Source organism: Pelobates fuscus, chromosome 11, assembly GCF_036172605.1.
Source record: "Pelobates fuscus isolate aPelFus1 chromosome 11, aPelFus1.pri, whole genome shotgun sequence".
Taxonomy (NCBI): Eukaryota; Metazoa; Chordata; class Amphibia; order Anura; family Pelobatidae; genus Pelobates; species Pelobates fuscus.
The window spans coordinates 70,793,068-70,805,157 of NC_086327.1; the positions used below are offsets into that span (position 1 = coordinate 70,793,068).

General features: G+C 38.0%; 1 protein-coding gene across 2 annotated transcripts in view; it reads left to right on the forward strand.

Annotated features, from left to right (window-relative positions):
- LOC134577418 (myosin-10-like) overlaps positions 1-12,090 on the forward strand; it is a 429,924-nt gene that overhangs the window by 394,230 nt on the left and 23,604 nt on the right. For both annotated transcript variants that reach the window (XM_063436146.1, XM_063436145.1), the window contains exons 36-38: positions 1,796-1,924; positions 7,593-7,681; positions 10,516-10,639. In XM_063436146.1, the coding sequence (XP_063292216.1) occupies positions 1,796-1,924; positions 7,593-7,681; positions 10,516-10,639 (342 nt within the window). The remainder of the gene's footprint in view (positions 1-1,795; positions 1,925-7,592; positions 7,682-10,515; positions 10,640-12,090) is intronic.

A 12,090-nucleotide genomic window follows, 5' to 3' on the forward strand; every position in this document is an offset into this window, starting at 1 on the left:
AACAGTTCGGTACATCACTATCCATGGGAGAAGATGGGTTTTTTTGCGTCGGGTTTTTTCTTTTTCGTCAGGGTTTTTTTTATTTTATTTTAAATTCGACGGGTATGATGGCTTTTTATTTGGCCTTTTTTGGGGCTGAAAAATGAAGATTTTAGAAAAAAGAAGACGTCAAATGGTAAGTTGAATTTTTCTTTACAGGTTAGTTATTTTATTCCCCCCTCACTATTGTTTAGGGTGAGGGGGTTAGGTAGGGGGTAACTATTTTTGGGGTGTGGGGTGGGTGACTAGGGGCTTAGGGACCCCTAGTCACCTTTGATTGCGGGGGGATTTTTATTTAGGGCCCCCACCCACCACTCAGCGGTGGGGGCCGGGGGGGTGGACAGTAGGTCCCCCCTTATTGTTTTTTTAGGGCCCCCACCCACCGCTCAGGGGTGGGGGCCAGGGGGGAGGACAGTAGGATTTTGAACAATGTCAACTAAAATCATATAGTGAACAGTGTAACCCAAAATTATATTGTGAACAAAGTCTATCTCAAGCTGACAACCATATAGCAGATATGGATTGGCCACCTTATAAAAACATAAGTAGTCTAAAGCAATAAGTAAAGTAGACTACCATCCAATCAGACAAATCATGCATAGAGAGACTGACATGCCTATAGTAGAATCATACATGCGTTAGTAAATATGGCGACCTACTTGGTACCTGCTTATTTTATTAAAAAAGTGTCTGCCCATACAGCTGTGAAACAATTTTAATATTTTTCCTTCTAGCCAATGAACAGGCTAGCCCCCAGAGGTCTGTATATAACATCTCAGGTGTGTACACTATTATATAGGGATATATCTTACAAGTAATTCCAACACCATGTTTGTCTTCTGTGAACCAAAATATCTTGCTAAAATAACAATTAGTGTACTGCAAGACAAATCTAATGTAACATTATTGCTGGTGAAATGATGTCAGGACGATATGAAGTGTAATGTTTGTATCCTGACTATACACCCCTGAATCACTAGCATGACTTCACAAAACACATTGCACTTCAAATTGTGCCTCTACAGTAAATCTAGCCAGCTTGCAAGACAGTAAGGAGAAGAAAAACATAACACCATTACCTGTATAAACCATGATAACGATAATAGGGAGACTGAGGAAAACCTACGGTTACTATAAACTCATAGAAGGTAATAGCTTAGCCCATCAACCCATGTGGTGCCTGATGAGGCTTGTAATCAATTTCAAGATCTGCTTATTTAAATACACGAATAACCTGGGCGAGTAACTACAGTAGCATGAACCCAGAAATATCTATACATATTGACCTCGAGATCACTATGCAACTGCAGGTGATGAATTCTCCTCCAACACCAGCCAACCCCGCTAACATAACATCAATGACTCTTCTCCTGCATCCCTTTCCCAATCCAGGACAAATGGAACATGATCAACAGAAAGTCCCGAACTCTATATACACCTGTGACACCACCTCCTTTGCACCTCTGAAACGATCATTCCTTTTTTGATGAAATAGTATCATAATAGAAAAGTATTTCTAAAAACATTGCAAAATTACAAAAACAAACCTGGTTAAAGTTGCCAAAAATGAATCTCTTTTGACCATACTCAATTACTTTTTCAAAATACATTAATCAACCTGTATAGTATGTTGGATGTGCACACTGTACATAACAAAAAATGTAAACAAGTCTACCCCTATAGCATACAAGTTGTATAGCTGTTTTCCCTTGTAGTTAACATAGCATATCAAACTATTATTGTGCTTTTGATTTAGCTCCAGTTCAAAGAAGTATGGCGTGAAGTGGAGGAAACACGGTCATCACGAGAGGAGATTTTCATCCAGTCGAAGGAAAATGAGAAGAGACTTAAGAGTTTGGAAGCAGAACTTCTCCAGTTACAGGAGGTTAGTTAATAATTTGCTGTTGGAGATTTGCTTTGTCCCAAGCTGCAATTTGTCCAAATCAGGCCATCGGACGAACTCTGTAAGAAAAATGAATTGCCTAATGACTAAATATCTCATTTAGATTCATGATTTGGAGTGCCATTCCGGGCTCAGAAAAGAGGGAGATAGCATGGAAAAGAAGTTGATTTTTGGGAGGAGTGAGAACAAATAAGCAGTTTAGTTTGCCATGATTGGCAAGAAGTCTGACAAGTCATGCGGGCTGTAGCTTTTGCCCAATCAAGAGTTGGAAAACAAAGTTGACTGATAGAAGACAGCCACAAATTTGTGTCACAGATCAAGTGAAGTGATTAATGGAAAGGAAAAAAGGAGTGGGAGCCATTATCATTGATTCTAGTGTGGGCTAGGGTTAAGTAACTGCTGTATTTACCTAGCTGGCTTCTGCCAGTGATACGTAAAACAACTTTGAGTGGGAGATATAAGATAACTGTTTAATTGTCCCTAGTGTGATACTGGTGTAAAGTGCTGTGCCTACTTTCCACTTCCCAAATACAAAATAAACAAAAACACTATTTTGTAGATATTCCCTGATTAAAACATGCATACATTTAATTGTTTTCTTTTATATATTTATATTTTTATTTTATTGATGGTTTGTCTAAAAATAGCTTTCAAACACTGCATATCTTGGAATCCATCCCACTTCATCCCCAGCCCAGACTTTCTGTGGCTGTCCAATCACAGACTTTCCAAAGCTATAAAGGTTTGTTTTCCTGGCACTGGAGAATCATGGAGTGCCCCTCTCCCTCCCGCCATCTATCCAACGTCCATTGTCGTTTAGACAACCAAAAGTCGTCTAGGAACACGGAAGTCCCTTTTAGTGGCAGTCTGGTAGACAGCCACTTGAGGAGGACCTAAACCTGCAAGGTAATTATTGCAGTTTATAAAAACTGCAATAATTACACTTGCAGGGTTAAGGGAGTTGGCACCCAGACCACTTCAATGACCACTTCAATGAGCTGAATTTGTCTTGGTGCCTACAGTTTCCCTTTAACCCCTTAAGGACACATGACATGTGGGACATGTCATGATTCCATTTTATTCCAGAAGTTTGGTCCTTAAGGGGTTAAGAAGTCTTTACAAGACAGGTGCTAAAGGCAATTGTCTGCCTCTTGTATTTTGCTTCACTGAGCCAAACAACCAAGAATTAACATGAACCTAGTCTGCCTGACAGTCAGGAGGTATAACAAGTTTGATTATTAAAAGTGATTGTTTTATTGAATTTATATTTAAATCTGCACTTTGTAAAATTGTGATAAAGTGATTTAGGTGTTTGGAGTGTTCCTTTAACACAAAGTTGGAATCACTTGTTTACAGTTTGACTGGTCTTTTTCAGTTGCGTGTTTGTAGAAAGAAAATCCTTTTTTTGTGAGTGTGTTGCATAAAAAAAAGAAAAAAAAAAAGAAAAAGTTCCTCATGCCTAGGTACTGCCGCATGGGCACTCACAAACTTTGAGTGAGACAAATGATAACATGTATTATTAATCCTAGAATGAGGCTGGTGTTTAGGGTAGTTGTGTGCCTAATTATAGCAGCCGCTGCCACTTAACACCAACATGGAATCACTAATTTTCAGTTTGACAGGTCTTTTTTGTTAGGCATTTGTAGAAAAAAAATACTTAAAAAAAAAAAAAATTCTGAGTGTGAATAAGCGGAGCTGAAACATTCAAAATCCATGTAGTTTATTCACCCTTTAGGGCTGGCTATTTAAAATTCCAACATACAAAGGAAAAGTGTGACAATTCTTCAAATAAAGTGCCTTTAAAGGTTAATTTTGGTTGAATGTGGTGTATACATATATATTTTTTGCTCTATTGTATCTTGGTATAAGTGTAGATTATATAATATCAATTCTAGAGCACACATATAAATTGTATCTATTCAGTGCATTAGTGCACACATAAAAATTGTCTAAATTTTATAAGGCTTCTTAAAATTACCTTTCTCAGCAAACAAATATGGAGATATAGTTCCACCACATGGCCATATTGTGTTAAACCCACCACAGCACCCTATCAGTGGGCCCTACACCTTTTCCAACATGGGAGACAAATAGGTGATTTTAACTAGCCTTATAAAATTTTAAACTGTATTTGTATGTGTGTGTGGTTTCTTAATCTGCATTATGTATACATTTTGGTCTCCAGGGCAGCACCATTCCCGAGAAATGCATGTTCCGGGTGTGCCCCCAATTCCCTTTTTTGTCATTATCTGGTGTGTATTTGACATAACTGCTCTATTAAGAGGCTATCATTATAGATTCCCTAGACAAGGGGCAGAGAAACATGAACCTGCGGTCTTATTTACATTACACTATTTACACAGGTATTATTGTCTTGATAAAGTTAGGAAAACAAAATTCATGAACGGTAATTGTCGGATTTTTATAGACATAGTTATAAAGTTTACATAGCTGAAAAGAGAAACATAGAAACAAGAGACTTGCATCCATCAAGTTCAGCGTTCCTCACATATGTTTTTGCTGTTGATCCAAAATAAGGCAAAAAATCCAGTCAGAAGCGCTTCCAATTTTGCAACAAACTAGGGAAAAATTCCTTCTTGACCCCAAAATGTGCAGTCTCCTTGGATCAAGCAGCTATTACCCCACTAATAAGAAATTATATCCCTGTATGTTATGTTTTTGCAAGTATTTATCCAATTGTTGTTTAAACATCTGTATGGACTCTGATAAAACCACCTCTTCAGGCAGAGAATTCCACATCCTTATAGTTCTTACTGTAAAAAAATAAATAAATAAAAATTCTTTGCCTTAGATTATATCTCCTTTCTTCCTTGTGTCCCATGTCTAGCCCTTGTCTATGAATAGATTTCCAGATAATGGTTTGTACTGGCTCAGAATATATTTGTATAATGTTATCATATCTCCTCAGAGGCGCCTTTTTTCATGCCCCATTCCTTTTATCAATTTTGTAGCTTGTCTCTGCATTTTTTTCTAGTGCCATTATATCGTTCATGATAGATATGATAGACAATTGCAGACATTTTGTTTGAAGTATGCTTGCACTTTTCCTTTGTGTGTTGGAATTTTTAATAGCCCCAAAGGGTGAATAAACTTCATGGATTTTAACATTATGAAGGTTCCGGTTCTTGTTTATAGGTACTTACTTATTATTTGGTACTGACCTATCCACTTGGAACTGCAAAGCAGTGAGAATTTCAATATGGCTTATAGTTTGGTTTAACTTCTAAGCAGTGATATTATTGGCATGCCACATGTTAACCATAGATGAGGGTGTTTTTTTATTTATTTTTTAGTAATTTCTGAGCATGTTTAGTCCAAGTTGTATGCAAGCAGTATAGTGTTTCTTAAAGTCAAAAACCATAACGTCACAGTAGTAAAGACCAACCAATTTTGAAACACAAACACCTAAGTTGTGTTAGTTTACATAATGCGCAATCATTAATATCCCAAATATATTTTTTTTTATAAGAAAAACAAATTTACCATCATCAATATTGTACTCTTATTGCAAGAAGCAACTCAGCAAGGGTAGGGGAGGAGGATGTGTTCCCCAATCCACCATCAGTGGTAGTTGCCATGGCCTCTAAAACTCTAAAACACCTTTACCTCAGCCATGAAGAATACTGATACTTTTCCGCCACCGCTGCCTCCTCCACCACCACTATTAATAATATTCAGCCTTGTGACAGTGGGATTAACAGCATGTTTGTTATGACACATTCAACACCCAGGATTCAATTGTTTATTTTTTCCTCTGCCTTTCCATGCTGCAACAATTTGTGCTGCATTCCACTGGCACAGCAGCGCCTTCTACCACAGGTATTTCAAGCATTATACATTCTTGCAGCCACCTTCCTCAAAATAAGGGAGAGCTCAGCAGAGTCCACCCTAGCATTTTGTATTTTTAAAAATACCCCTTTTCAAATTAAATGACTCTTCCATCTGCTAGCACACTCTTTATTTTTCTTTCTTCAAAAACTAAAGGATGATTGCCCATCTTACAGACTGAATGTTTGGGAATGTTCTTCTAAAAAAATAATTATTGGTAAATGTTATTTTCAGGGTTGAAGTGATGAATAGGTGGCCAATTGCCCACTGACGTTTTTATTTTCTTTAAAAAAAAAAAAAACGAATTAATTCCCTTTCAACTTAAAACGACCATTGTTCATAGAAAAAAGAAAAGCATTGCAATCAATCTCTATAAAACTGAATAGGTGGCCAATTGCCCACTGACGTTTTTATTTTCTTTAAAAAAAAAAAAAACGAATTAATTCCCTTTCAACTTAAAACGACCATTGTTCATAGAAAAAAGAAAAGCATTGCAATCAATCTTTATAAAACTAAGTTCTCTCACTTACTGTTTTTTTTTACCACCATTATATTTTTTAATGTTGCCAAATGAGAATTGGCATTGCTCAAATTCCTGATATTGCCTATATATTCCATTAGGTGAGGTAGGAATTTAAACAATAGTGCAGCCCTTGTTTTGGCCTTGTAGCATAATTTGTTTCCTGTTTTTGGGGATTTTTCTAATTTTTTCTCAAATTTATTTTGGCATACGTACTTAATTCTGATAAACTAAAACACGACATACACTTAAGTCTGACATACTGAAAATTATTATTTTTTTAGACAAAGTGGTTCCAGAGAAAAGCTCCCTGCATGCACCAGTCTACTAACAATATATGGGCTTTACTAATTCTGTTTACTTAAATGGAGAACTGTCATCAAATTTGTAATTCTTGTTTTTTTAAAAGTTTATTACTTGTAATGAAACTTAATCGATCTTTTTTTAAATAATGTATACGTTTTTAAAGAAAATTTCACTTTTTTATGTGGCTGAGCAACTATGTTGGGTCAGACTCAACTCTTATCTGACAAACTGCTGCTTAGCCTAACTTGGCTGCTGCTGTGATTGCTCTGTCTGAAACTGGCAAGCAAGTTCGTTTAAGCAGCAGTTGGCCAGTTAAAAAGAGAGTCTAAACCAGGGGTCCTCAAACTCAGACCCCCCAGATGTATGTAATTCAAAGAATCATGGGAGTTGTTGTTCAGCAGCATCTGGAGGACCACAGTTTGAGGACCCCTGGTCTAAACCATTATGACTACTCAACAAGATAAAAAGTTAAATTTCCTTGAAGAAATAATATATATAATTTAGAAATATCATTAAGTTCCATTAGATGTAACCTTTTAAAAAAAAAAACAATAAGTGAAATGTTGATGACAGTTGTCCTTACAATGCCTTACTATTGATTCATATCTGTTTGAATATATTAAAGGTGTTATCTAAACAGTGTACATCACACGGTACGTGTCTGTGATCCCTTTTGCCCTTTTTTTCCAAACTATTTTGGAGTGTTTTTACAAAAATGGATTTCTCCTTGGCACCTGTAAACATCTACTCATCAGCTGCACTCACAATATGCAAACTACACTTTATCAATTCTGTATCCATTCAATGTGGACGTAGGTATTTGGCTAAGGGTGTTAGTTGGGTTAATTGTGTGGTACACAAAGACTCGTATAACCATCACCACTGCAACAAGCTATAGTAGTTAAGTGAATAGGAAGGCTATTTTTCTCATTACTTTATTTTCATTAATGTTTTTACTCCTGCATATTTTTTTAGGATTTGGCAGCTGCTGAACGTGCAAAGAGACAAGCTCAGCAGGAGAGAGATGACTTAGCAGATGAACTGTCGAATGGCGTCAGTGGCAAGTAAGGATGTTATTTCTAAATCTAATATTTTTGTTAAAATTAACAAAGGCTTATATGGAAATGAGTGTTAAGCAAAACCACTTGATTTTCAAACTGTCACATTACTCTTTGTTCTTTGAGTCCAGGAAAAATGGACACTATAGTCACCAAAACAACTTTAGTTTAACAAAGCAGCTTTTGTGTGAAAAAGTATCACTGCTCAATTCTCTGCTATTAAGAAGTTAAATCACTTTTGTTTCTGTCCACACAACCCTAGCCACACCTACCCTGGCTGCGACTCACCAGCCTGCATGAAGAAAAATGGTTTCATTTTCAATCAGATGTCCGCTAGCTTTGTAAATTGGTATCACCTGCTCTGTAAATTGAACTTTAATCACACACAGGGGACTCCTGCAAGGTCTAGCAAGCTATTACCGGGCAGGAGATAAGAAATTCTAAATTTAACAGACAGTGCAATAAAGGAAGTATAAACATCAGATCTCACTTTACAGGAAATGTTTTACAGGAAATGTTTAGGAAGCCTTGCACATTACATGCAGAGAGGTTTGACTAGGGCTGTATAACACCAAAGCATCTTGATTAACCCCTTAAGGACACATGACATGTGTGACATGTCATGATTCCCTTTTATTCCAGAAGTTTGGTCCTTAAGGGGTTAAACAAAAGTTATTTTTGGTGAATAAAGTGATCTTTTAAGCTTTTCATTGTGGGGATAATTTCAACAGGTTTCAGTAAACTGTTGCTTACCTTTGCTGCATAGACTTTGCATAAACACCACATTTTTTCTAGACCTGACTGTCCCCCTCCGATATCGCCACTCCTACTTCCTTATGCTCTGGAGGGCTACAACTATCCCACACTCCCAGATTAAACAACTATAAAGGAGGCAGTGTAGGCATCCTTCATAGAAACAGAAAAACATAGAATGTGACGGCAGATAAGAACCGTTTGGCCCATCTAGTCTGCCCAATTTTTAAAATACTTTCATTAGTTCTGGCCTCATCTTAAAGGGATTTTCCAGTTCCAGGAAGACAAATTTGTTTTCCTGGCACTGCAGGACCCTGGAGTGCCCCTCTCCCTTCCGACCCCCATCCCAAGTTGCTGAAGGGGTTAAAACCCCTTCAGTGACTTACCGGAGTCCACTGCCGATGCCCCTCGGTGCTGGTCAGGCTCCGCCTACTCTGCACCTACTCTCCTCCCCTGCCGTCGTCAGCCAGCAGGGGAGACCTAATGCACGTGCGTGGCAATGGCCGTGCACGCGCATTAGACCTCCCCATAGGAAAGCATTATTCAATGCTTTCCTATGGGGATTTTGGCGACGCTGAAGGTCCTCACATAGCGTGAGGACGTCCAGCGTCTTATAACACACTTTTCGTGTTCTAAGAACATGGAAGTTCCTCTAGTGGCTGTCTATCAGGAGGACTTATCTATGCAAGGTAAATATTGCAGTTTATGAAAACTGCAATAATTACACTTGCAAGGTTAAGGGTAGTGGGAGTTAGCACCCAGACCACTCCAATGGGCAGAATTGGTCTGGGTGACTGGAGTATCCGTTTAAGTCTAGGATAGCCTTATGCCTATCCCACACATGCTTAAACTCCCTCACTATGTTAACCTCTACCACTTCAGTTGAAAGGCTATTCCATGCATCCACAACCCTCTCCGTAAAGTAATACTTCCTTTACAGAGTAAGTAAATAAGTAAATCAAATAATCTGATGTTTAAAAAATATAATAATGACTTTCATGATCAATTCATTAATCAATCAGTATAATAAATATTCAACAGTATCACTAAATCTTGATTAAAACAAATAGGTCTTACTTAATGTGTCCTAAAGTGCTTGTGGGCTCACAATCCTGCCACCTGGAAAAGGAGGATGCATGGACATAACAGGGTCCCATAACAGCCTGGGGTCTAGGCTACAGGGTACTGCACTGTTGCAGACTGATGCCTAACTGCAAGCAATACTGCTATACCGCTCTGCGACAGCAGAGGGGGATATCGTGCATGGAGTAGAGCTGGACTCTCAGTTCAGTGGGGGGGAGAGGGGAGCTGGCAGAGTGTTTACTTACCTGTCCTGCAGCTCCTGTCAGCTCCCTCCTCCTCCGCGACGTCCGTGCAGCTCTTCTGTCAGCTCACACTGTAAGTCTCGCGAGAGCCGCGGCTCTTGTGAGACTTACACTGGGAGCTGACCGAGGTGCTGAATGGACGGCGCGGAGGAGGAGGGAGCTGACAGGAGCTACAGGACAGGTAAGTAAACACTCTGCCAGCCCCCACAGCCCCAGTCTGTATTATGGCAATGCAAATTGCCATAATACAGACAATTGACTCGAGTATAAGCCGAGTTGGGGTTTTTCAGCACAAAAAATGTGCTGAAAAACTCGGCTTATACTCAAGTATATATGGTAAGTGTGGGTGCACTTAATATGAAAGAAGTGAATTACGGTTGAACATATAGTAAAATTCCAGATTTTGTTTACGTTTTGTTTTGATCACAACGTGTACATTTGGCTCAGTCCTTAAGGGGTTTAATGCCCATTTACATTTTGCGATGATTTAGAAAATAAATACACAATACTGACCAAAGGTTAGACACTGTTATGAACTTAAACAAGCATGACATTGTGCATGAGACATTTGTTTGGGCACAGGAATGTGAAAATCACACTTGTGGTATAGGGCTAAGTGTAGTGTTTGCACACGTTTAACTGCAATAATTTATTACAGAATTGTTTTAGGTAAATTTGAAAAACTTTAATTTTAAGTTTGCATTTAGTATTTGACAATTGTACATTTGCATTTAGTATTTGACAATTTTGCTACATTTGTAGATCTGCCCTACTGGATGAAAAGCGTGCTTTGGAGGCCAGAATAGTGCAACTAGAGGAGGAACTTGATGAGGAACAGAATAACATGGAGCTTTTAAATGACAGATACAGGAAGTACACCCTTCAGGTAATGTAACATTCTAATTATTTATCTGTGGATTTGTATAAGGCATAAACAGAGCAAGTTCTTGAAATACCAGTTTTCCCTGATGAATAATACTTATATTGATTGATCTATTTATTGGCTTTTGTACATTGTTTATGCTAAAAATGTCAGCCTTGATTAATATTTTTTTTTTTCTTCAGGCCTTTTTGCATACCCTGCATTCATATTATGTTTGTTTTCAATAACCAAGCCACACAGTCTCAGCGCAGCATGTTTTCTACACAACAACAACAATCTATTTTCCTCACCAAAGCCTTTAGAATTTATATATGTGTGAGTGAGTAATTCTACTTTGCAGACTACTTTTGTAAAGTGTGATCTAGGACTTCTCCCCACTTCCTCATCACAACCTGCTTCATGATGAAGCTGATCTTTGTTTTGCTTAGTAATATGCTAAACAGCCTCATTATTAAAGCAAATGCAGGCAAAAAATGAAAGTCATGGTGTAAAAGCCAGAGTGAGGTCCAGTCTCTGTTTTTGTGACAAAGTCAGTAAACAAAAATTAAAAAAACAAAACCTCCTTTTCTATTAAGTAGTTGTAGGTACAAGTATGTGATTTATACATTTTCCAATTGAAACTAGACTCATACTTACTAGCAGCAAAATCTATATTTATCGTCTATATATACACACAAGTCTCTCTCACACTATATATAGAAGGCGTATGCCTGAAATTGTGGGAGGGATTTAAGGCCCTATATAAACCCAACAAACCCCTACTTACCTGTCTTCGTCGATCCGGAAGTTCCCGCCTTCATTCCGCCTCGCAGACCTCTGACGTCATTCGTCCGCGACGTGCATTACACAGCCCCGCCAGTTCCTGACTGTCCCACGCGAACTTAGCAAATTTCATTCGCAAAACGTAAGTCATTTTTCAGTTCGTACGATGTCTCACTCATTCATATTTTACTTACGGTTAAAATTGCTATTCGCCAAAAATCGTCAAACTTCAGTACTGTTGTCCAGTTTTCATCACAAATAGATTCGTTTAAAACGTATGCCTTTTCAGCTTGCGGGCTTCACGTGCATATGCCGGTTCGGCTATTTCTTCCGGTTATATGTTGGTATTCATAAACAGATTAAACTGGTAATTAAATAGATTTACTAATGGCTAGACAAATTAACTTTAATTTTATTAAGTGGTTGCTAAATTCATGGGTCTCCTCTGCTTTTCTCTCCTTTTAAAATTCCAGGGGTAATTCTGCCAGGATATATTGCTACAATTAAAGCTGAATTACAAGTTACGGTTCGGTTAGTAATAGTTCCTCTCCTACACTATGTTCTTTCCGTCTGCTTCACTCATTACTAGTGTGAATCAGTAAACTCACTTGTCTTACACAAAAAAAAAAAAAAAAGAGGGGGCTTATTAACTAATACGTCAAGGTCATCTTAACTAATACTTGTCGCTAAAT